Source organism: Zonotrichia albicollis, chromosome 5 (genome assembly GCF_047830755.1).
Source record: "Zonotrichia albicollis isolate bZonAlb1 chromosome 5, bZonAlb1.hap1, whole genome shotgun sequence".
Classification (NCBI taxonomy): Eukaryota; Metazoa; Chordata; class Aves; order Passeriformes; family Passerellidae; genus Zonotrichia; species Zonotrichia albicollis.
This window is the reverse complement of record NC_133823.1, coordinates 43,334,853-43,361,073: the sequence shown is the minus strand read 5'-3', so window position 1 is coordinate 43,361,073 and position 26,221 is coordinate 43,334,853. Positions and strand designations below refer to the sequence as shown.

At 39.2% G+C, this 26,221-nt stretch overlaps 1 protein-coding gene across 4 annotated transcripts in view; it reads right to left on the bottom strand.

Annotated features, from left to right (window-relative positions):
* SCFD2 (sec1 family domain containing 2) overlaps positions 1 to 26,221 on the bottom strand; it is a 188,353-nt gene that overhangs the window by 107,322 nt on the left and 54,810 nt on the right. For all 4 annotated transcript variants that reach the window (XM_074541503.1, XM_074541501.1, XM_074541502.1 and 1 more), the window contains one exon: positions 1,172 to 1,421. In XM_074541503.1, coding sequence (XP_074397604.1) covers positions 1,172 to 1,421 — 250 coding nt within the window. The remainder of the gene's footprint in view (positions 1 to 1,171; positions 1,422 to 26,221) is intronic.

Here is a 26,221-nt window from a genome sequence, read left to right as displayed (position 1 = left end):
AAGAGAAACTGAAAAAACGGTGATTTAAAACTTTGATTATTGCAGAAAGGGAAAAATACAAAAACAGAGATTTAGAAATTACTACATCCTGTTCACTAGAAGACATCACTGAAGTTGTGAGGGAAGCACCATTTGGTGGACAAGTTGTGCAGTACATATTGAGAAACAGGAAGGCAAAAGCCTACAAGAAGCCTGGAACACTGTGGGCATTGTGGCCAGGAGTATTAAAATAACACCACAGTGCAAATTTGACTGAGTGACCTCATTCCTACCCTAAGTCCTTTAATTATTACAGTATTTTACACTCAAAGCAACAGCAGAGCAGTGAGACCACACCTGTATTTTGAATTAGAAGTGTCCATAGGGAATAGTACCAGAATAACCAACAGCAGTATTATTCCACTTCTCTTGAGACTCCCCACTTAGGCCCATTCTTGGCAAATGCTTTCAATTGTAAGCTCCTCTCAACATCTTGATTTATGTTCATATGCTCCCCACCTCCAAGATGACCTCATCTCAATATTACTAAATACTGAGAAAACTGATTGCAGAAAGTGAGATCCCCTCTGCCATGCTAGGCCACCCCTGAGCTCATTCATTTAAAATTACATTTTTAGCAGGGTTTTTTTTTTCCCTAAAATGTGATACCAGCAACAAGAGGTTAGGGTTTTCCTATTCTATGAGTGTTCATCTAAAAAAAGGCTTACCATGCTATTTTTAAAGGCTAATGTTCATGTTGTTTCAGCAAAATGCTCAATGTTGGTTTTAGACACATTTCTTCTTTTATGCCAGACAAGCCAGCTCCTCGTATTCACAAAGCAACTGTGGTTCACTGAACATGTTTCCAGTATTAATTCTGACTTCCCAGGGTCAACTTTACACCAATCAATGAAAGAAATTGTGGAAAAGATTACCTTATGAAAACACACAAACTTAGAAAACCTTTAACAAAAAGAACAACTTGTAGTGCTTTCATCAGACTCAGCACTCTTCAAGGATAGCCTGTCAGCATTTGGCATATATGAACAGAGGAGATGGAACAAATCTACAGGAAATCCTTGTGCTTACTCATGTACTCTCAGCACCACAGACAAGTCAAGCCATTTTATACACTTCTCCCAGTTTACACGTTCCCAGAATCCAGTTTCTCACCACAAAAGCAGAAACTTACCTGTAATTTTCTGCAGCAAAGGAGATGGCTCTGGCTCATCACAAATTGCCTTGACAAGGGCCCTTTTCACCTTTTCTTCAGCTATGTCGAGCTCTTTTCCACCTTTGATTTCTCCAACCACAGAATATATGTATATCAGCAAAACAAGGAAGTCCTCACAGGCATAATCATCTTTTGTCCTTTCGTTGTAGGACTTGATCATTGGCAATAACTGGTTCAAAACACTGGGCATTTCTGACTCACCAATAGTCTGAAAAACAGAAGGAAGGTTGTGTCAGATTGCCTCCATAGTGCTTGTAAGTTAGGATCAGACATACTCCTGTGGCACATCATTCAATACTCACACTCTCAGTAGTCAGCAGATGGTGATGTGATTTATTTGCTGCTCAGACAGTGAGTTTATTAATTGTCTACAGTTTTTTTCTTAGGGATTCACAATAGCAGCCTTTTAGCACTTGAAAAGCCTTAATACTAGATCTTTCCAAGTACCAATATAATGAGAGGATGAGAGCATCCATCCCTTGGTATGGGTAGAAATGGTACAAAGTACAAAGTCAAACATTTCCTCTAAATTTTAGGCTTTATCCTTGGGTTTGATTTTGTACATGAGCAGGGGGTTCAAAGCCCAGATTCCATTGACTTGCTGACATCCACATCATGCAACACCAGGGCTGGCATTTAGATCCATTGTGCTGTTCTCTGCCACTCAAAGCAGGCCAATGATTAATTGTACCATCAAACTGCCACCCTACTGCCCACAAACACCTGTGGATGAAACTTCTACTTGTTTATGTTCATTTTCTGCTTTGGCTTAGCTGGGAACTCAGCAGCAGGATCAGGTGAGAGGTGGGAACACTGCAAGGCAAACAGGAGGAACACTCTGCTCTTGGATGGGGAGGGAGGTGTGGGAGGAAAGAACAGCCTTTCTCTCCTGGTGGTAGTGATTGCTCAGGTCCATCCAGGAGGTCTCCTGCAACACCAGTACCCCTCCCCTTGTTCTCTGATCACCCAAAAGATCCCCCTGTGACAACCTGTGGGTCAGTTCACAGTGTAAAGTGAAACATCTCTTGTAATCCAAGGAGTCAAGTTTGCAGGCATTTATTCTTGGTTGTTATTACAGTAACTTCACAAAGACTAGTCATGGTAAATAGGCACCAGAGCCAATAATTTGCTCTTTAAATTGATTCACAATAAGTAAATAAAATAGAAATCAAACATACTAGGAAGAGACACAAGTTTAGACAACAGCAAAACCATGCAAGGGCTTTAGGAACACAAACATTGAAAGCTTTACCTCCTGGTGTACTTCATACAAGACTTCAGGGCGTCTGGTTGTATTTTTAGTTGTTCTTTGTCAGTCTCAGAAACACTAACAAGCATCTAATAAACTGTCATTTTTATACCTACACTGATCCACCACAGATCTCAATCATTAAGAAAGCATGAATTACTTAAGTTCCAAGAAGCTTTTTTCCAGGCTGTGCCATAAGAAACTACACTTCAGTGGACTTTTGTACCCCACCCTGCTCTTGACATACAAGTTTTGCCATGGACCCATCTCTCCTGGGACTTCAGTGTGGTCAGATGTCATGTTTCCATTTGAATACATACCTTGGAGAAGAATTTTCTAACTATCCACTACACCTAACAGTAAGAGCAACTGCAGACTTGAGGCAGTAAATTACAAAGCTGCAGTGGTCAAAAGCATGTGAGAGCTAAGAAGGAACATTCTGAAATCCAGAAAGGGTTGGCACCCTCTGTGTTTGGGCAGGGAGTGCTAAATCACATACACAGTAAGTCCAAGCACTGCTCCACCCAGGAAGGAAATCTATGGTGTTTGGCACTGGTCTGGCAAGTGCTGGTAGCTGGGCCATCCTCAAAACAAGGCTGTTTGATTTATGGATTTCAACTGAGCCCTGCCTTAATTCAGTATTATCTCTTCTCTTCTGAAAAAGTGACACAAATAAATTCTCATCTGGAGTACAGATTCTTTCAGATCCTAAGATGGATAAAGACAAAGCTTCAAGGAATTCAGAGGTATGCATCTATCATAAGGAAGCCATCTGCAGTGAACAAAAGCCTAATAAGCCCTAAAAATCTAAGAAATCAAGATAAACCTATGTGTGGAGTTATTCTGGAATAGATGACAAACTTAAGTCCATATTAACCTGAATTCATTTTTATGAAGAGGCAAGACCTATGCCAGGTATTACTGAACATCATCTACTATCTACTGGCACATCATCTATGCCCCTCCTCCCCTCCCAATCCACAAACTCTACTTCACTCCATCTCTAAGTGCATGGCATGCTGCTGCAGCACCAAGATGAGTTCTTGAAAAAGCTGTACTTTGCATGCACAGATGAGCCACAGGCATGGAGCACTGAGGATGCCCATGGCTGTACAGAACAGTAGAATGAGCAGCTCCTGCCTGAGGATCGTGGCTCCTGCAAATACACATGTACAGCATCTTTGGCAAACTTTCAAACATACATGATTTAAAAAAAAACATGTCTAAACTTTCAGGGTGATTTACTGTAGGACAGGCTAAAACTCAACAACTTCAAGTAACAATTGCCACCTCTTATCTTCAAAGTAAAAATGAAAGAGGAAAAAAAATTAAAGAGCTGTAATAAACCATTAACTTCAGAATGCACGTAGGGTCTTTCTGGGGTATGAACTTCTCTGGAATGTTTCTCCCCTTATCTCTTGGGAAATGGCACCACAGAGGACTTCAAATAGAACTTCCAAGTTTTAGAGGCTATTTTGTCCAAACAGGCCAGTTGGACTGGACTGTGCATGAAAAAAAAAAAAAAGGGGGACTCACAAATTCACTGCAGAGCATGGCTCCACGGGGAGTTGGGAAATTTGCCTCAAACAAAATCCACTGGCAGATAGTCATTATCTGGCCACCTCCAGTGATTTAGGGGCTCCCTGCACCACCTAACAATCAATCAATTACCCTGATTGAACAGCCCTAGAACACAAGTTTTAAAAATGTAACTACCCATGACCCAAATTTCCTGCTGGTTATGTTGGCCTCAAGTTAGCCCCATTTGTCTATCATCAAGGGAGCCAATAAAAATAATAAAAACAGGTCAATTCTGAGCTTTCCAAAGACTGTATAAAAACATTAGCGCTGCTTAATGTAGAGCCAGCTAAAAGGGCCCAAGTTCGAACACTTTCTGCTCAGTTGCATTGTTTGGACATTTTAATGCTCTAATCACACATTCTCCAGAATTCAGAGAGACTTTGTGAAAGATTTTTGTTGTTTTCCATCTCTTCCCTCCACCCTCTTTAGTTATTTATTTTTAGAACTTAAGCAGTGTAATAATTTGATGTCCCTAAGGATAAATAAACTGATGTCAATTTGCTGATTTTTGCAAAAGGCCTGAATTTTGGCAGATGGGATAATTGTGAAGAAAGTACAAATATATTCTGGGGGGGGGGGGGGTTTAAACACTGAACATGCCATTGTGCTTCAAAATATTATTTAAAATCTTATTTATAAGATCTACAGGAATTAGGAGGAAGTGTAATAATCCAAGAAAAAATGTTTTGCAATTCTGTGAGAGGCATTATTTTCAGTATTAAAATAACTGTAAGAATCTGAAGTCATATGCATCATTAGACTTATTTTTCTCAATAGAAAAAAGAGTGAGTTTGGGAGGAAGAGGAGGTTCAGAGTTTACTTGAATTAACATGTGTCCCTGACAAAACTTAGAAGAGAACTGAGCACTGTAACCCCTGTGCTTCCAGCCCAGTGTCCTCAATTTGTCATTAAAAACATTAAAGCAAAAATCAACTTCAACCAAGTGGGATTTATTTTCTTTAAAATCCAGGAGGAAGGAGGAGATAAATCTTGAGAGACTACCTCAGTCTGTTAATATTCTAGTGGCTTCTGTTCAGGAAGCAAAACATGTTTAATTCCTTCAGAGGTTGCATGAGTTAAACAGAACTTCTTGGAATGGGAACCACACAGCTTTATACAAGTGAAGAATTTTTTTGGGGAAAACCAAAACTAAAAACCCCTAAACCCAGCTACAGGTAAAACCAGTAGAAGATGGTGGAAACACACAAGCCCTTGGGTAATTTGCTGTCCCAAACTCTGAGACTGGCCTATTTAAACACAGCTCCTTTTATTGATAACTTAGGTGGCGAAAGAGATGTGGAATAAGCAGCTTTCCAATGTTGCCCTATTTGATTTTTCATGTTTTACCTGGGGTTGACTGTTTGTGGTTTGTGATTTGGCAGACTGCATATTAACTTTCCCCATGTCCAGACAGAGGCAAGAACATTCTAACTGCTAAAAGTGACAATGGCACCAAAGGAGAAGCTCATGGGTATGTGAAATTGGCTCAGATCCTTTGATGGTAATAGATCTCTGCAGGAATAGTCATTTTAGTAAAAACAACAGGCGCTGCCAAACTAAGGAGGAGTCCTTGCTGCCTGCAGTGCTCAGCTGCCCATAAATCAAATGCTGCTACTCGCTGTTTTACACTGTTTGGCCATCTGAGATTTGGGGTTGGTTGCACATAATTTCCATATGGGTGGGAAGATGTCTGTACTCCCTGCAAAACAATTATTTCATGTATTTAGTTTATATTAAATGGCCTACATGTGACTAGCGATTTCACACAATAAATCATTTAAGTATGATCTTACCATTCAAATTATGATTTGCCACATGAAGCTCTAGAAGTCATTTTAATTATTGACTTAGGCAGGTTTTGATAAAAGTGTACCTCTGCTTTGTCTTCTCTTCACATATTTCTAGGGTATCATTTCAGAATAAGCAACCCAGAACACAACACAGAAAAAAAAAAGTTCTTCAAAGTACCACACTCTCACTATTAGGAAACACTTCAATCTGTGTATGCCAAAATATAGAGCATACAGTTACTCAGACAGGTGATTTTGGATAACAAAAGTCCACTATCTATGTATTTCCTTTGTTAGGAAGTAAAGTTTTAGTCTCAAACTTATGTTTCCAGCTGGGGAGGGGCTGACAAAGCCTCTCCTTGCAGGGAGAATGAGCAAACTTCAGCCTTAGGGGAAAGTGGATACAGCATTGAGTGAACTCACAGCAGATTGAGAGTGGAGGTGTAAGATGTGGGCAGTAAATGGCTGCCTCCAGTTTAAAAAAAAGTGTAAGCCATTCAAGATCAGGAGAGACACCCAGTGCTTTTGTTGGAGACCAAAACAGTTTTATGACTTGTCCCTGCCAATACCAAGAGACTGCACCTTCCGCTCTTTAATGGCAGTGTCTGTCTAGTCACTTGATATACGATACAGAAACCCACCAAGGATACACATATAAAGAAAACAGTGCAGAACTAAACTGCTAGTAAGAGACACAGGAAACAGTAAAAGAATCTAGGATCTGTCTCCTCTGTCATTACTTTTAATGATTCTTCTGTTTGAATGAAATATCCCTACAGAGCCAAATCAATCTCCTGCCCTCTTTTCTGCATTTATCACCCACTCTGAACATTGCCCAAAGAACTATGTTCTCAAAACTGGAGAGACAATTTTCAGGCTCTCCCTGTAGACAGCATCTTAAAATTTTACTATAAACAAATGAAAGAAAAGGAGTAAGCTTTCCAGAAGCTATTTTTGACCTGGCTCACACTGTCAAAGATACAAATTCACATTCATCCCTTGCTCATGCTCTCCCAATTAGACTTCATTCTCACCTTCCACTCACCACACCAGCCTCTTCCTTGTGCACCTGCTAGAGTGTTTCTGTGACTGTGCATTAAATCAAATCATTCTAACCATACTGGTTCTCTGCTTGGGTTTACTGCTTGGCCACAGAAACACACTAGTTGTCAAGGACAAAGATTGGTCTGCCTCCTTATGCAACAGTGCCAACTTAAAGCTTAGATGAGCTAGAATTTAAGGTTGCCAAGAGATAAAAGAAAATTATAGAAATAATCACCTGCTCATAGGAAGACTTCTTCAATACACTGTCAAATGGCCAGATGCTTAATTGGTGTCTATTAGCCAACACTACAGATAACAAAAGCCCTTTGATATACCTGATGAACATCTACCCAGGATGTTAGAAGTTACTACAGAACACAGTGACAAGTCAAAGGCAAGAAGAAATTACTGACAACATAAAACTTTTTAAAAGTACAACATCTGTAAGCTCTTCTGGTCAGAGATAATTTTTTTAACATGTCTTGCATAATTCCAAAAACACAGCATTGACACTTAACAGCTAATATGTGATAACAACACAAGTATTTAAAACAGGCTCTTCAAGCCCTATAATTTCTAAAACCAAAACAAAAGCAAAGCCCAGGACAGTTCTTTCTGCCAATAACTCCCTAGCCTATGATCATGACCTAAGCAATTGGATTTCATCTGGATCCCACAGCCAAAGTAATATATTCCAGTATTTTTCTTTAACTAATATTCTTAGGACATAAAAGAAACTATATTTTGAACAACATAAGTAAGATTTCTTCTTAACACATTTCTCCTGTCTTCACTGAGGACCACAGTTGCTTGACAACAATTTCTTATTTTTAATCTTACAACTTCTTCAGTTATTTCTGTTCCTGCTGCTACAACAAGCAGATTGTGTCACTATGTCAGTTCTGCAAGACTTAGATATTTAAAGAAAATTCAAATGCCCACTGATATATCTTCCTCCACAGCACCAAAATCACCTCATTGCAGTGAGTTATGCTGTTGGGCAATGTATCATTACATGGTATGGTCCAGTTTTTCCCTCTCTCTTTGGAAATCATTGACATGTACAGCTGTGTTAAGATATTTTAATGGGTTCATGGGGGCTCAGCAGCAACAATGTACTGAAAAAAGGGTATTTAATAAGTCTGGATTTTATTAGATGAATCTCTGCAAGGATAAGGAGAATTTTACTTAAATCACTCATGTCTGACATGAGAGACTCATCAGCAGGTAAAAAAGGGAATACTTCCAACCTACTCAGTCAAAGCTTTTAGCTGTGATAGCTTCTACAGACATGCTTGGTAAAAACATGAATCAGCACAGCAAAAACAGTGTCAGCAGAATGAAAAAGGAATACAGACACAGCCAAGATAAAACCTGCATCAGAAAAAGATCTTGGTGCTCTGCATGCGAGGATCTTTTGTGTATGGCTTTTGAAGCTGTTTGTTTCTATAAGTCTTGGAATATTGAGAAAATTGCTAAAACATGGGGTTCAAAACTGAGAAAATCCCTGGGCACAGGGATAACATAGTATGCTATGAGGTGAAATCTCATCAATTTTGAGGGAAACAATGGGAACACATTCAACCACTACAAAGCAAGGGATAAGAATCCAGAGGGTTAGAAAACAAATAAAAGGGGTATAAATCAAGAAAAAAATAGTATAACCAATCTGGTCATTCAATAGCGCATATCATGTCTGCAGAAGGAGGGGATTCTGTCCCAAGAGATGTGTACTGAAAAAGATTTGGGAGATGCTCAGGACAAAGAAAATGATTGAATTCCTGCTTAGATGACTAGCTGTAATAATTCAGGTTAGAAAAATAGATGATACAGTAGAGAGAAAAGGTCTAAAAAATCATGAGTGGACCTGGAAGGCAGGTAGGGAATGATTGCTCACTCTGTCTCATCACAACAAGAAAGTGGCAATATACAAAGCTGGAAAGGAGCCAGTTTAAAGAGCAATTTCAATGGAGGTATTTCCTCATGCAATTTGCTCAGATGTGGAACTACTTGCCAAATGTTGTTGTGCTGCTAAATTCTTACTTGTGCTCGCAAAGATGATGGGAAATCTCACAGGGGAAAAAAATTCCTTCAAATATCAGTAAATACACGGAAACCACAACTGTTACAGAACTCATAATGGTTGGAACAGGGAGAATATCATATAACCTTGTCCTCTTCTCTTAATCTTCTGTAGGCAGCTGTTTTTGAGCAGAAGTGAACTTTTTTTTGTTAAACAAACTAGCTCAGCTGCATTTTTGATCCAATCTGTAATAAACATACTTACATCAAGGCCAAGGCAAAAGGCCTAATGTCACTATAAAAGACAGTATACATGGCACAGAAGTAGGAAAGCAGGTTTACTAAAGCATGTGGCAGTGTCAGGATTAATTCCTATATATCATGCCGAGTCTTAGAGTCCGTATTTCTAAGAGGATGTGAAAAACTAAAGATAACATTGAAAGGAGTTACAAAACAATTGAAAGAGTGAATTTCATAGTGGGAGACAATTCCTTATCAAAAGGAAGAATAACAGTTTATGTATGTCTCTGGGCAGAAGAAAATTTCAGAGTATGAGACAGCTCTTGAATTGAGTCAAGAAAGGCACATGAGGAACGAGAGAAGTTGAAACTATGATTTTTCCAGTTCTCAAGTTGGTGAGGATGTTCCAAGTGGTGTGCACATTGTACAAAGACTTTTGGGGGTGAAAGGGCAGAAAACAAGCAGAAAGCACAGACTCAGTGGTGTCATGGAATAGAACACCGTGCATTAAATACATCTGGTGAGTAGAACTATAAATTATTTAGCACGGTTCTTGATTGCAGTGAAAGGATTTGTGAACTGTGAGGGAAAAATACTTCAGAAACAGCAAAAAGGATGCAAGCAATACATGCTGTAAAGGCTGTAAGCAGTGAGTCATAAAAGGAGACTGACAGTCAAAACAAGTCCATCTTCTTCTTTTCCTTCACATTCTTGCCTTTTCTATCCTCTCTTTTCTCTCAAGTCTTCATTTTATGCCTCCTCCTTCAGTCCTATGTTAATCTACCATCAAATGTTCCAGAAACTCCTCAGAGCTGCAGGAAAACCTCCAGATGTTTGGTGATGGGTCAGACCATGGTGGACACTGGTACCAGAAATGAAAAATGAGGGCTGGGGATGAGGGTAAAAAGGCAAAACCAGTCACATCAAGTGAAAAACAAAAGGAGTTTGGAGCCTGCATGACTGTTTGGGTCCATCTGAAAGACATTTGTTTTCTGGCTTTCTGTGTTTAAGTGTGTTAACTTACCATCAAACTTTTTAAAATAAATCCAGTCAACTTCTGTCCCTAGAAGCTTGACATTAACAGACAACCAGGATATCAAGCATACATTGCCACAAGCCACAATGCCAGTTTGCACCAAAGCATCATTCAAATAATGATTTCAACTAAGGTTGGGCCAAACGCACACCTGGTATTTTTTAGTGATACTTAGAGATCATACTTTTACATAAAATATGATGAATAGGGGTACTATCTTGAGCAGAACAAACCCCATTTTGCAGTATCCCTGAGATTAAAGAAACTTGGTGAAAATCTACCACTAAGACAATCTACACTAAAACAAAATCTGTTGAGATTTACTAAAGTAATAGTGACTGAAACTCCTTGATGTCAAGAAACTTGAAAGACATTTAAAACATCAACTTGCATGAGATGGTTGTATGAGACTAGGTACCAGATCATATTGTTGTAGAAATTTAGGCAGCAGCTAATTTGAAAATGTTTTGCATTGTATTTGAAATATTTTACACCTTAGTTTGCAGATAGACAAAGACATAACACATAAAAATATATGGACATGGGAGGTTTGCAGAGGAGATCCCACTGCTCTGTCCACAGCCCCACAGCTGGAACCACAGGAAGGAGACACAATGGCAACACAAAGACACAAAAGGCAGATTATCGTTCTGCTGCAAAGCACCACGGCTGTTAATCAGTACAGTAAATGTTATCACAATAGAGTACTGACATTTCTAGCCCTTGTACAAGCTCACCATGCTTCAAGCAGGATTCAGGCTTTCATGGTGATTAAAGGCAGATGTCATATGTATAAGTTTATAATTTAAAAATGCCTGGCTCATTTTTGTGTGTGGAAGGAATCTTTCATTCACAGAACATCTTCATTGGAGGACGCTCACTGTAGTCTGATTTGCAAACAAAAGGACTTTTTTTTTTCTCCTAAGGTTGGACAAAATAAAAGAAAGTTAATTATAGAACCATATCTCACTCCATCCTATGAAATGTAACAGGTTAAACCTTTAATTTTCCTGTCCAGCTTTTTAGTACCATGAAAAACTAATCATCATTCAGAGAACAGCAGGTGGCAGAACAATGATACTCCAAAGAAAAGGACATTTTTTCCCCATAAATGTGTGAACTGCAGCAACAACTACTCAGCATGTATATAATATTAAACATCAAGTGAAATACAGACATAGGCAAAATGACAATTATGGAGAAACACTATTGAAATCCCACTCTTTTAATCTTCTCATTCCATCTTGGAAATGCTTTCCTGCTCTAGAAGCTAACAGTTGTCTTTTCAAGCACAATTTAATTTAACCACCTACAAACTGTTTCTTCAGCTCCCTAGCTGGGCAGAATCTTCTGTGCTGGTATTCACCTGCAGTGGTGAGCAGACTGCACAGCCAGGGCTGGTGTGGGTATGTGAATTTTTAGGATGCTTGTTATTAGAGAGCACATGCAACACCTGCTTGTCAGTCATGATGTTCTTTGCCTCTTGGCCCACATGTCTTTCCTTTGGTTGGCATGCAGCAAGTCCTCTACTCTTTGGGTTCCTTTCACCATTCCCATCATCCCCACATGGAGCCAGGCCAGCTGGGTGGCACTGGCAGGGGTTTTGCTGCTGGCCCTTGCTCTGGATGGAAAAGATGTCCGACTGCTTTCCCAGTGCCAGCTGCAAGGGCCATGTGAGGGCATCCTGGCCATGTGCCGGGGATTGCTCCTGCCACACCTCCTCCCCATCCATTTGTCCAGCGTGAGCTACAACTAGAAAAACCATCCCATTTTCCGTCCGCCTGGGATTTCCCTCCCACTCAGCCAAATGCCTGAGTCAGCATAGCTATCCCTCATGAAATCCCATGTACACAAAGGGAGACCACTGGAGCACAGGACATCTGGTCCCAATATCTAAAACCACTTAAATCATGCATGCCATTCCAAACATTTAAGGACTTCAGAAGTTTTTAGTTTGTTTCATATGCATTTCCTAGTTGTTTCATGCAGAAAGCATTTATGTTCCAAGTTTCACTCTAAAGAGGTGGGCAAATGTATATTCCATCTCATTTTAACTTGGAAAAAAAATACCCCACTTTAAAGATAAGACCAGATCTGGCTTAAGCTACTTTTATGCTAACTGCATTTTAAAAAAATATTTTAGGAGAGTATCAACATGTCCTCAAATACAACACAATTCAGACTCCATTAACAGGCAACAAAAGGTGGTTATTATTTCAATATAAAAAAAGTCCCAAACCTATCCAATAAAGAAAGAAAAACCCCACAAATTCATCTGTATATGCTAGAAGATGAGGTTCCAAGATGTTTTTCAGTTAGTTACCTGTTGTGATTTTTGGTAGCAAAGAAAGGACTCCTGGCTCAGTGGTCAGCACTAGACTGATCCTCTAGAGACCAATGCTCAGCTCCAAATCCAAATGTGCCCTTCTTGCCTTTCTATACCTGTAAGCAGTGGTTGCTTCCCATGCTACCAAACACTAATTTGAGTGCTCTGATAGCGTGATGCTGAGGCCTGGATATGAGAAATAACATTCAGTGTAGTTAAGAGGTCCCTTTACAGCCCCCACGTACATTATGAGCCATGGTATGCTGATGCCAATACAACAGAGGCAGACTTGAGTCCCCTGTAACCTATTTAGCCATCAATAGCCATCAAGGTGTCACAAGACAGAGCTCACCATCAACTGGGTTCTTTCTACAAAAGCCAGTATGGGTATGTCTGTGTATTTCACAGTCTCTCTTGCACAGGTCTTAAAGCCAGTATGGGTATGTCTGTGTATTTCACAGTCTCTCTTGCACAGGTCTTAAAAAGAGAAAATACAGCATTTTGATATAATTTCTTTCCTTCTTATCTGGCTCCCCACACTTCAGGAAGGGAGTGCTTCCAACCTTTACCATCATAGCATACTCGTACTACTATAAGACCAGAAAAATCCAAATTTCTTCTTAAAGTACTACTAGAAAATTCTAAAATTCACTCAACAGCACTCCACTTTTCTAACAAGCCATCTGTCAGTATGCTCTCCGGACATGACAATCAGACTTCTGGGTCATAAGTGATACTCTGTATGGAGACACCACTGCAGCAAAAAAAAAGGGAGGTCTGAGACACTCTAGTTTGATGAGAGAATCCAGAGTACCTTTGTTATATATTGTAATGCACAAAATACTTTAAATCATTTATCTGAGCCTTGGATCATATTTTGGAAGGCAGACTAGTATTACAAAGCTCTTTTAGACACTGTTTATTAACATCAAAATGAAATATGAAAAGCACTTTCTGTTAAATCCAGGATCTGAACAACTCTTATAATGTACCCTAAATGCAGTAAAATGGTATTGCAACAGCTAGAAATAACTGTGTTATTACTAAAAATATTTTTTTTACTGCACTAATGTATGTTTACTCCTTCTAAAAATAACTTTTCCAAACAACATCATCACAATTAAGTTACCCAGAAATGTTACCATGTGAGTTAGCACTCCAGTCATCACCTGGGGCCCTCACATCCCAGACTATTTCAAGTTTTCGTGGGGCAAGCATTTTGATCTTCCGAACAGAAAGTGCTGGAGGCCCTAGCAAAGATCACATAGCCCACAACATGTCTCTGCTACTATGTAAGAAAAGCAGCATGGGAAGGGGGTGGGTGAAGATAAATGTATACACAGTTGTTTCTATTTAAAATTTCACCTTTTTTTTCTTTTTTTATAACCACTACAAAAATCCTAAACTAATTTCAGAACAATCTCTTCTCCCACCTCCAAATAACGTCCCTCTGCCACCTCAGTCATGGCCACTTCTGTCAGACCCTAGCAAACTACTGCTTGGTGGTCTCTCTGTTCTACCCTGAGTCATATTTTAATTACTAAGAGCATTGAGATCAGTGCACAGATATTGGCGAATCTTCAAACAAGAGTACACGCTGTCCATTTTCTTCACAATGAAAAAGCTCTTAAAGAGATTTTGATAAAGATTTGCCTCCTGCTTGCAGCCCACGTTTGTAATGTTTATATAAGTGAGAGATATAAATCTTTTTCAAATGAACCCCACGGTTTTTAAACCAGCCTCGTTATAAACTGCCTGTTTCCGTTTTGCCTGCCTAAGCAAGCAATGCAGGGCCTGCTTGGGATAGACTGGAACTAATTTAATGTGCTCCAGGTTTAATCCCCATCCTCCCGCTTTTACTGGCAGATTTTACACAGAGGACTACTGCTGATTTTAACAATGATTCATGTGATAAGTGGGTTTCGACTTGTATTTCCACATCAGAAAACATGGAAGAGAAACGCCACCAAAATAATTTTAATAAAACATGGCCGAGACGGAGCAAAGCTGAACTAAGAAGAATTAAACTTTAACACAAGAACTGTTTCTCTGTGTTTCAATTTATAAAGGCGAATTTTTAGCTCGCTTTATGCAGAAGAGCAAAGAGAAGCGCGCGGACCTCTCCGCTGGTGTGCAAGGAGGCCGGCGCGCAGGGCCGCAGCCCGACACGCGGGGGGAGCGCGGGCAGGGGTCTACCACGAGGAAGGCGAAACAGCGGGATAGCGGCATAGCCCCCATGGCGGGACAGCCCTCATGGCGGGACAGCCCTCACGGGAGGACAGCCCTCACGGGGGAACAGCCCCAATGGCGAGAGAGACTCACGGGGGCACAGCCCCCACGGGGGAACAGCCCGCATGGCGGACCAGCCCTCACGGGGGGATACACCCACGGGGGGACAGGCCCCACAGAAGGACAGCCTCCACGGCCGGACAGCCCCCACGGTCGGAGAGCCCCCACAGGGGGATAGGCTGACCCACGAGGGGACAGCCCTCACGGCCAGACAGCCCCCACGGCCAGACAGCCCCCACGGCCGGACAGCCCTCAGGCTCGCGGCGGCACCGGGCGCTCCCGGCTGCGCGGCCCGAGCGCCCCGGCCACAGGCGCGGCCTGCAGGTGGCGCTGTTGGAGCGCGGCGGGCGCGGAGCCGCCGCCTGGCAAACTGATCCGGGCTGGGCTCGGCCCTGCAGCCGCATCCCAGCAGCAGGAAAATCCTACGTCCTTTCTGCTGCGGACATGCTGCTTAGCTCTCTCTCTCTCTCTCTTTTTTTTAAAATTTGTTTTAAATTCACAGGAGCAAAACATGTTCATTAACACGGCACACTGAAAAAGGGACAGCAATTACAGATGTAATAGCTGTTTATTTTTGCAAAAGGTAACTGAATGACTGATGCAGAGACCACGTAGATGCTATTTTGCAATCATCTCCTCGCGTATCGAATTCCCTGCTCATTTACATAAACCAGATGTTTCTCCGACAAACCAAATTCCTTGAAGAAAAACCAGAAGTTGCTATACTTCATGTCCAAAATGAAAGATGATGTGAATGTTCCATTAGCCACTAAAGGCAAATGTATACTTAAAGTGCAACAGTTTCCTTTTATTTAGCACAACTTTTGTGAGGGCTTAGATGATCCTCGGCAGAAGCATTAGAAAAGAAAAATGAAGCTACTTAAATTTACCCACTGGCCTCAATAGCTTCTACTTCCCTTGGGAGTGAAACGTCTTTGCCAGATCTTGACCCTCGAATCAGTCCACGGGGTGGACAAATACTCTGAAACAAGTAATCAGAATTCCTCATTCCTGCAGGAGAGCTGGCTCCTGGAATCTTTATTTCTGGTACCAGATTCCCAGAGGATCATTGAAGAATAAGAATGATTGTTTTACTAGTTTAGTGATAATTTAAAACTTGCAACCTTTTAGTACATGAGGGTAAAGTGAAGGACATGAAAAATACATGTTTGCTGTTACTGAAAGAAAAAATTATTGTCAGGAAAAAATTCTGAAATCTCTGTTACTAATTCTTACTGATTTTACCAAAAAACAGCTTGCTAAAGTTCTAGATTACTACAGGAACAACAATGTTTTATACTAAACTGAAGTGCTGAATTCATGGAGGATGTCTGAAGGTTATTCTTGTTACTAATCTTCCAGAGCATACCCTTATACTTCAATAGATGGATCTACCAACTTTTGGTGTGAAGCTATTAAAATCCTCAGGCACAGAGCAACAGAAAATTTGCACTAAAAGCAAAAAAAAAAAACATTTAGCCTGAGAATAACTAGTAGGTAACTGATCAACAGTCAAATGACCAATAATAACCCAAACATCATGAAAAGAGCAAGGGTAACCTCCAAAATCCAGTATTTCACACTGTTTCAGCAAAGAGTGTGATTAAATGTAGATTATTTAGCACCATGGCCACAAAATTCAGAACAGGCTCTGATGCTGCAGGTAGGAATGTAGAAACCACACAGCAAAGGCAACTTTGCTAATGGCAATGGCAAAACAATGGGTAAAATTTCTTGATTTGAAAAATGTTGGGAATCCTGGGATGTCCCAAACTCACTCTTTATCCTGAGACTGAGGTATCAATGGGTTTTGCAAGAGCTGACTCAGCTTTCAGCTGTAAGTACTCCTTGGAACCAGCACAATCCTTTTTTCTTAGCTACTTTCAGCACAGGCTAGCAAACACTGAGCCAACTGCAAAATAACTGAGACTTGGAGTCCACCAGTTCTCAGTCTTGAATTAGGCCACACGTTTCACTAGCCACCTATCTCATCTAACTATATACCATGAATTGAGAAGACAAGGTTATTAAATGTCTATATCAAACCACTCAAGGAATGTATGTGGTAGCTTCAGTAAAGCAAAACTGAAACAAAATACTCCAGAACAATGTGTTACAATTGACCTTTACTACTGGTCCTTTTAAAAGACACTATGGCCCTAGAAGGGCCATGTGGCCCCAGTGTGTGTCACTCATGTTTCCCTCTCCTGACAACAGCAGAGCACCGCCACAAAGCCCACAGTTCTCACATCCAAATGCTCCTACACTGGCCACTGAGACAGCCCTACCAACTACTGTTAGATCTTCCACGTCCACAAAAGCTCCTCTGGGTGTCTCAAAATCCTCTGTACTTATGTTTCCACTTTCTGGCAAGAATGATTATATAAATGTGATCATGTAAAGGATAAACATCTATCCACAAACTAAGCCTCCTGCCAACACAGACAAAAAAATTTGACATGTATAACAGGGGGAAAAAAAAAGTTAAAATACTATTTTGGCGATATCCCTCCAAGCTGCAATGATCAGTGAGCCTTTGAAAGACATTCCTTCAAAATCACAAGTTCTCAGTTTACAGTTCTCTCCACATAAAATAACATGGAATCATCATATGCTGGCAGAATTTTAACTCAGTCTAGAATGGATTTCCCCCCCAAATCTTATTATGCAAATAAATAAACAAACAGCATGACTGATCCACCATTTTAACACAACATAATCAGAGCAATTCTAAGTCAGCATTTATGCCTTTTTTTTTTTTTTATCAAGAGGGAAAAATCCAGTCTCTCAGTGTATATATCGAAATATTTTTTGTTCCGAACTCTCACAAGTAATACACACTAATTACCATCAGACCTTTACACATCTGATATCACAGGAGAGGGCTGAACCCAAGCCCATGCTACATAATTAAATTCAAAGTTTTCATCTTAGAGCAAAGACCAGATTGACAGCATGGTGAAGCAAAAGCCCTTATCTACACCACTGATAAAGAAAGTATGCAAAAGCTCAGGAGGTTAGGGGCTGAGCTCCCATACTACTCAATCTCTGCCAATTTGGCATCAATTAGACCCCTAAGAATGAGAGTGATATTCTCAATTTACTTGGTATGTGCCATGAATAGCCAGGATGCAACAACGCCTTTAAACCAATGGTCTAAAACTACAACATTTCCTTACTTATTGCTTATCAAAATCAGTGACAAACTGATTCTTCCAGTCTCTCATCTGATGTTTTTCAAAAAATCAGTAATGATCATTGCCTGGCTGCAATATTTGTGATACACTGCTTTATCTTTTAAATAATGTTGTAGTCTGCCAGATCCAATGTCAGGGCTTCACACTATGGGTGGAATTTTAGTATTATTTCTACTAAGTCTCAAACTTTCCAGAACTTTAAATTTTTATATTTAAAGCCATCCACTCATGAAGAACAAACAACTCTTTCCAGGGATATGATATAGATACTTCTAAAAAATCATGGTGCAAAACACAAACAGCTGTAAAAATTAAAATACCAAGTCAATTTTCCTGACACTACATAACTGTTCCCTTGAGTGTGTATTTTGTTCACAATAAACCGTAATGTGTGAAGAACTGAAAAAGAAACTCGATGCATTTTTCTCAGGAAGTTTTTCCCCAACAGATTTTTGTCAGAATGACTCTCCTGGTCTGTATAACATCCTTTGCTTCTCAGTCTTCTATGCCTGCTACATTATTCAGCTGCTAGACTGGTGAATTATGAGGTTATGAGTAACATGATGTTCAGTATTTATATAAAGACTGCACTTAAGATGTTTTTTTGGAAGAAATGCAAAAGCAGCTTGCTTCTCAACAAAAAAAACCTAAAAGCACATGCTGAAACAGGCATGGAAGGCTGACATTACCAACACTGAGGAGCACTTGGAACTTCTGCAATGGGTGGGGAAAAGTTGGGAAGGGTGGCAATTAGAAATGTTTTGGAAGAAGAAAACATTTTTTAGGGTGAAAGTTAATTTTTACTGTGCCAATCACAATTTAAGTTAAATTCAACTTTATTTTTCCTCATTCAGTTTATGATCTCATCTAGTCATCAAGGATGATTGATGATGTTTCAGCATTTGGGCATTTGCCAGTTGCAAGTAAAAGGGAATTATTTATTTTTCTTTAGCACTATACTGCTGCCATTAACTGTATCCCACCCCTTTTGTTTACAGCCTGTCACTGAAGCCACAGCTTTATTTTAATGTGGTATAAGCTCTTGTCTGGGATTGATAGTGTAAGTGATCTAGCAGACATCTTGCACAAAGAGCATCATTTTGCACAGAAAACACACAGCCTTTACTTCTAAAATTATCCCTGCCACTGGTCCAGACAGGATTGTCCTCTCCCATTAAAATGTGGACTTCAAAGCCGTAAGTGAGCAATGGACGCTGTCAGTTTCCTTGTGGTAAAACTACATTTATTTAATCCCTTTAAAAACAAACAAACAAGAAAATTACTTTGACCTTTGCCTTGGCACAAGGATTCTGATTTGAAATGTGTATTACATGTCTAGCACGCTGTAACTGTGTCCAGCTGAACTGGGCCAGATTTATGTGCAATTAGGAAAAAAGGAAACCAAAACAATTTCATTTTCATTTTTGTTAATATCAAAACATCTTGTAGCAGCATTAAGTTTTAACTGAAACACACAGAACAATGAAAAAATAAAATAACTGGAGAAGCAGTGATCTGCTTCTCCAGTTATTTTATTTTTTCATTTTCATTTCATTTTCATTTCAATGATAGAAACTGCATTAAAGAAATAATATGGACTTTCTCACTTGCATTTTTTCTGGATTAAACTATTCAAAAATGTATGTTTGAATGTCCCCAGTTTGGCTGTTCATAAGCCACAGGGAGGTTTTTTTTCATGAACTCTTCAACCTGAGAGTTTTAGCAGAAAAGCTTCTTTACAAGGCTTAATTAAAAGCAGGTTTAAGTCAGGGCCCTCATTCAGTCTGGGTTTTATTTTGGCCTTCGCTCTGTGTCAGAAGTCAAGTCCCAAAAGAGAAATGAAGGTCATTATTGAGTCAAGAGAATATTTTCTCCTTCATTCTAAGCCCAACTAAACATGTTTCAGGTTTGGGTTTAGGTATCTCCAAATGAGATTTTATATAATATGCACCTAAGGGTGAAACACAAGAAGATGCTAATCACGGTGTCTAACTTTGCCCTACATAATAAATAATGTGCCAAAAGCATACTGCAATCTTCTTTGCGTGCAACTGGTTTGGTATGGGAAATGTACATGCTGAACAGATGGAGTTCACAGTGAGTTACTTCTCACTGTCAGATGTTCACGATAAATGCAGCGTCATTGTCATGAAGCGTGCTAAATAGTCATGCAGCCACACTACAGAATGCACTGAGCAATGTACCAAACAGAACTGCACTGGCAGATCTATCAGAAAACATTCAACCTTTTGTTTTTTTCCAGAATGTTTTAAGTAGTAGCTTCTTGAAGACTTTTGACATTGAATACTAGGCTAGTGGGTTTTAGAGCATGCTCTGCTTAAAAGCAAGATTATATTTTAGCATGAATCGCTATAAAAGAGTTCATTCCTATCAGTCATTCTAGTGCAAGGAACAAGGCGCAATAGCCAAGCAGTTAATCACTTCAGCTAACAGGAAATGTATTATGTTATCCTTGGTGGTTTTGTAACTGGACAGTAGGCACAGCCTAGTGCATCCTGTTTGCAACCAATAGCAGAAGCAGATGCAAGACTGTGATATTTGTCACAAGCATTTCTAAGAACAAAAACATGGTGATGCTTTTCAAAAGGCTTTTCAATGTTCACCAGATGTGGAGCACATGTGACCCTTGAATGTGAAAGAATAATGTGACAATAAAGTTGAATCAATACAACATGTGCCAGTAATCACACCAAGATGACATGCAAATGTTTTAAAAACAAAAATATGTAAATTATTTTTAGTTCTTTGGGACAGAAAAACCTGGCACCTGGTCATCCATGAGTTGCTGTTTTCATCCTCATTTGAAAGCCCATCTGCTTGAAATATGTTTCTCCCTGTGTGAGACAGCATCTAGCTTTTGTATTTTTACGTAAAGAAATTCCATTCCTGTGCCATTACTTGCTGAAAACAATTAAGAGATAGATTTAGAAGATTTTAAAAGATTTAAAGCTTTCCTCTGCCTCTATGTATTTTATGAAAATAAAACTCCTATGAATAACACATGCAGGAAAATGATAAGAAAATTAGTGCCAGGCAAGAGTGCTTCAGTGATGTCTTAAAACTATGTCTCCTCTTTGGACTTACAGAAGGGAAATATAATGCGAAGAGGCACACCACTCCATGCTTATCTTTACTACTCTAAGTCTACCCATCAGATACTTAAGAAACAATTCATTTTTTGCTAATGATCATTTCTGAAGGAGATCTTGCTCAGGCTATGGATGAAACACATATGCACACAGTGATAGGCTAGGAAACAATTAATTTCACAGAGGCAACAAAACCATTTGCAGATGCTGATGTTTGAAGTTCAAACTGATAATCTTACATGGGTGAATTCATACAGAGAAAAAATTTCATTCTATGTTGCTCAAAAATTGTATGAAATCAGAACCCAAAGCAAAACATTGAATTTTTGCAAGCTGTTAACAGACTTCCCCTAAAACACGTGGTGGCTTCCCAATCTATACATTTGTTGCCAATGCTTGCAGTCAGACCCCTACAAATTAAATATGGGCACATATGTCTTCAGAATATTCAACCTTTACTCTGCAGATGAAACTAAACCAGCATGCAAAGCCAAACTTGGCCTATGCCAGTGAGTGACACTGCCTTGCAGCAGCAGCACCGTGTATCCTTGTGCAGCTGCTGTCATCTCTGTGGGGGCAATGAGAAGATGTTGTGAACCACTTCTACAGCAGGTAGCTTCTCAAACAGCCTTTTCTTCCACAGGATAGAGAAAAAGCACAGATTTCCTACAGCTGTGCCAGAAGCCAAGGTCTCACCAAGACAAGCTTGGAGAAACAGTAGATAAGGGACACAGAAGGTGCTGAGTTGCTCTAGAGGCTCTCCAGAACTGTGAAATTCAGATGTTTCAACTTGAATGTTGTGTACTGACTTGCTGAGCATTGAGTATTTTTTTGTGGAATTCCAGAAATTAAATAACCTGGTCAGAAAATAGAGTCTGGGAAAAACCTACACAGAGAGAAGCAGGATAATAAAATTGAGAAAGCTAAGAGAGCTTTTCACTTCTTTTCTTTTCTTTTCTTTTCTTTTCTTTTCTTTTCTTTTCTTTTCTTTTCTTTTCTTTTCTTTTCTTTTCTTTTCTTTTCTTTTCTTTTCTTTTCTTTTCTTTTCTTTTCTTTTCTTTTCTTTTCTACTAGAACATATATTTTGACATTTATTCCTATGAATCATATAATTACAATCCGAAGAGTTATGTCCAGCTGAGGCTACTGTGCAGTAGAGATAATGAACTTTAACTAGTGGTACATGATACCAAGAACTTTAGCTTCTTAAATATTATTTGTTTGGGATGTAAGCAGAGACTTGCAGAGTTTTTTTCATAACCATATCTGTTAAAACAGATGTAAGAATGAAGGATTTTTAAAAATATACTTTCAAAACCAAACAGAACTTAAAAAAACTCATGCCAGTGAGAGCCTGGTCATCAGGGACACCAAAGCCATAATTAAAATATATGTTAATGAAAAGTCAGTTGAGGATCTCTGCCAGTCTTCCTCAGGGATCCTTTATGTTAACCATACTCTGATACTGTTACTGGAAAACAATATTCTGAGCAGATTTACATACATTTAATAAATATCTACAGCTATTAATAGTTACAGGTAGTTTAATACAGTATCTATATCTTCCCAAACTCAACTCTCTTATCTCTGTTTCTGTGCTGCAGAAGAATACTGGGTTAAGAAATTCAGATAATGCCAGAGACAATTTTTTTTTTTAAACCTGAAAGAAAATGCTCCTTATTTTTTATCAGAGAAGAACATTTCTGCTCCATTCATTAATTTTATCAGAGAAGAATATTTCTGCTCTGTTCAGAAAAGGCAACAGTACTATGCAAGGATAAATCAGATGCAACTATGAAACACGCCTGAATCCTTTGCTGCCTATGGCTTAGCAGCTACCTCATTTTCCCTAGACTTGAGGATGGGTAGAGAAGAAATATAGAAGAAAAACTGATGAATAGAATTAAGCCATGTTTGGAGAGTTTCTCATCTCTGGAACATTACCTTCTCCTCTTCTCTTCCAAGTGCCCTCGTTAAAAAGAATTTGAAACTTTTCCCTTCCCCAGAGACTACTTATCTGTTATCTACATTTTATTTTCCTGAAGAATAAACCTACATCAACCTGACAGTTGTGCTGAATGGCAATGGTTTATGGACCAAGTAATTTATTTATTGTAACTATAACCATATGTTTTAACCTGCTACAAAATCATGAAATACTTCCCATCAATAGTCAGTCCAAGTTAGATTTCTATACTGAATTGCTTAATGTGAATGTACAGCATTTCTGTACTTCAAACAAATAGTGTGAGGACATAAACAGCAGTTAAATGTATTCATGCCTTATTAGACACAGCTGCACAAATGGGCTGTCATATTTCATTAGAAAATACCATACAAGTTTTACGTGTGTACAGAACCCTTCATTTCTGCAGGCAACACCACTACTTTAAATTACAGAACACTCACAGAACAACATGCTATTTGTTTTAAAGGCACACAAAGGCAAACAATCTGGGATGAGGTGGTGCAGGGGAAACATCCTGGAAATTTAATTTTTTCTCCCATGCCTACCACATTTTTATTTAACAAAGCATTTTTATTAAATAGACAAAAGAGTAAACAGAGACTACAACGCTACAGAAGCTTCAGAATAGGAAATGCAGGTAATTTCTAGTATGGAGAAAATACTTCCTTCTGCTTTTTGGAGGAAGGTGGGATACAAATGAGAATCAAGCAGTCTTATTACAGTCTTGTTAAATGCACTTTTGTCAGGTCTATGGTATGCTGACTTTGATGCTCTTCTACTCAAATATGGTGCCATGGAGTGAAATAGGGAGGCTTCTGAAGAGGCATCTTTTTAGACAGAGTGAGTCCCTAAAGAAACTTCATGGCAATGTAAGGTAACTGGTTGCTGAAGAGATGTGAACTGGAGAAAACCTAAAGAAAGACAACCCCTAGAGGAAAACCTCTTTTCATTTCCCAGGAAAACTCATGTTTGGCAGTAAGTACTATACAGGCAGTGGCAAGCCAGATTTGATTTTAAAAATGATTCTCCATTACCTACTGCAAAGGTAAAATCCCACTAGTTTTTGCTGGCCAAATCAGCATGCTGCTTTCAAACATGATTTGCTTTTCTAACCTAGAGAAGGAGAGCTGAGCCTGCCTTCTTTGCTGGAAATGAAAAAACAATAGCAAGCAAGTCTATACATATACAAACAATTATGTTATAATTTATAATGAAAAAAATCTACCCTAGCTCCACAGCTAGACCAGCCACAATCAGCTTGTTGTGTACTAGTGTCTTTTTGTGTAGCTTCCTTTGGCACAGGGGTTTTCATTGAAAATAAAAGTTTTGTGAGTTCTCCAACACACTGCCAGTTCCACTTCACCACATAAAAGACAAAATCTTAAGTCAGAAAAAGAAGTTAAGTGCTAGACCACCCTGATCTTAGCTGGCCTGAAAGCTCAGAAAATTAACACCACCTTGTTTTTCATTAAATAAGCAAAATCAAATTAAAGAATATACTTGTTTTCCTGCTGAAAATGCACCTCTATGTCTATGCATGATCCATGTGCTTAGAAATCTCTGACCCAAGGAAGTGTGGGGGGCCTGTTGAAAGTTAATAGGACTCATTAACATGGGGAGACAAACAGTGGCAGCCCCGTTAATTTTGGATATTGCTCACAGTAAAGTTTTCCACTAGCTTTACTCTGTGTTGTTTCTCTGCTTTCTTCTTGCTAGTCTGTAGGAAATAATCAAGTATACCCTCCAAAGGAAGGAAAACCAAACTGACAGACTAATATAATCACACTCAAACCCACATTTACAGTGCTGGCACTATCAAACTGGTTTGCAGATAAGAGATTTGATAGGTGATTATTGCCTTTGAGCTAAGAAACCCTATGATAAGCAGTTCCTATGAATAAAGTTCTCACTATACACTGTGCTTTGTGGTGTTGACTTCATTATTATTACAACAGTATCTGTTGGGAAGGAGGACAGAGGGGCTGTAAAAATAAGGCAATGCTCATTTCCTTTAAGACTACAGTATAGTTAGTGAAAGCACAAAAAATCCGAAGGCAAACACAGTCTGGCTTTAAAAAGGGGGCAATATCCAATTACAATTATTAGCTAAGAAATCCTACATAGCTCAAGAAAAACCCCTTGCCTTCCCTACCTAGCCTAAGACAAGCTGAGTGAACCATTTTGACTGAAAGCATTAAAAAGTACACCAAACAAGTATTTTTATCAAATAACTATGAGTAGCATAGTGAATGAAATTGATACAAAATAAAATGCTAGAATTCAAATGGAGCTGTCTACTTCCCCATCTCTATTCATATATGAGTTTGCCTGACAGTAACACTCAATTAAGATCAAATTGATGAGCTTATTAGCAGAGACAACACCACAAAAACACACTTGATTCAGTATTCAGCAAAGCCTTGATAATTAACTTGTCTATCAGGAGGCTGATGAATAGGCATTGCTAATGGGATTTCTGTAGTTAAGAGGCAAAAAGATGAACTAAAGGAATCTCAAGTCTCATACTGCTTACCTGTGACCACAAAGCAACATCTTAAAAGGCACTGCTTACAAGTCCCTGCCTTCCAATATACAAGATGCTGCTGCCAAGAGTTCTTGACTCCTCCACTTTGTTGGATCCAAAATAATGCATGCCATTTTTCTGTGGGTTAATAAGCCATGACATTTGTCCAGGCTATTGAAGACAATTCCATGTAGGAAAAGTGCTTTTTAAAACATATTTAATGTATGACAGCCTATCCTGTACAAGTAAAACCAGAAAGAAGCTAGACATTTTTTTTTTTTTTTTGTGAGGGTGGTACCAATCTCCTTAAGAAGCAGACACTGGAAACCAGATCCTGCATCTAAAGGAAACCAGGTAGTAGGCAACTCATCACTGGAGCACTGTGTAGAGCAAAGCAAGGACTTACTGGCAATACATGCAACAGAAGCTTTGCCTCTTGGAGCACAATTATCAGTCAAAGAATAAATGATGATTTATTATGATTTATTCAATATTATTAATACTGCATCTCCTCACTACTCCTCTACATATACTGGGAGGCATTGTGGGCACCCAATTTTTGGCACAGTTAATATCAACTCTTTCAGAAAAGTAAGGAGTTAATGTTACATTTTAAGGAGGAAAGTCACAG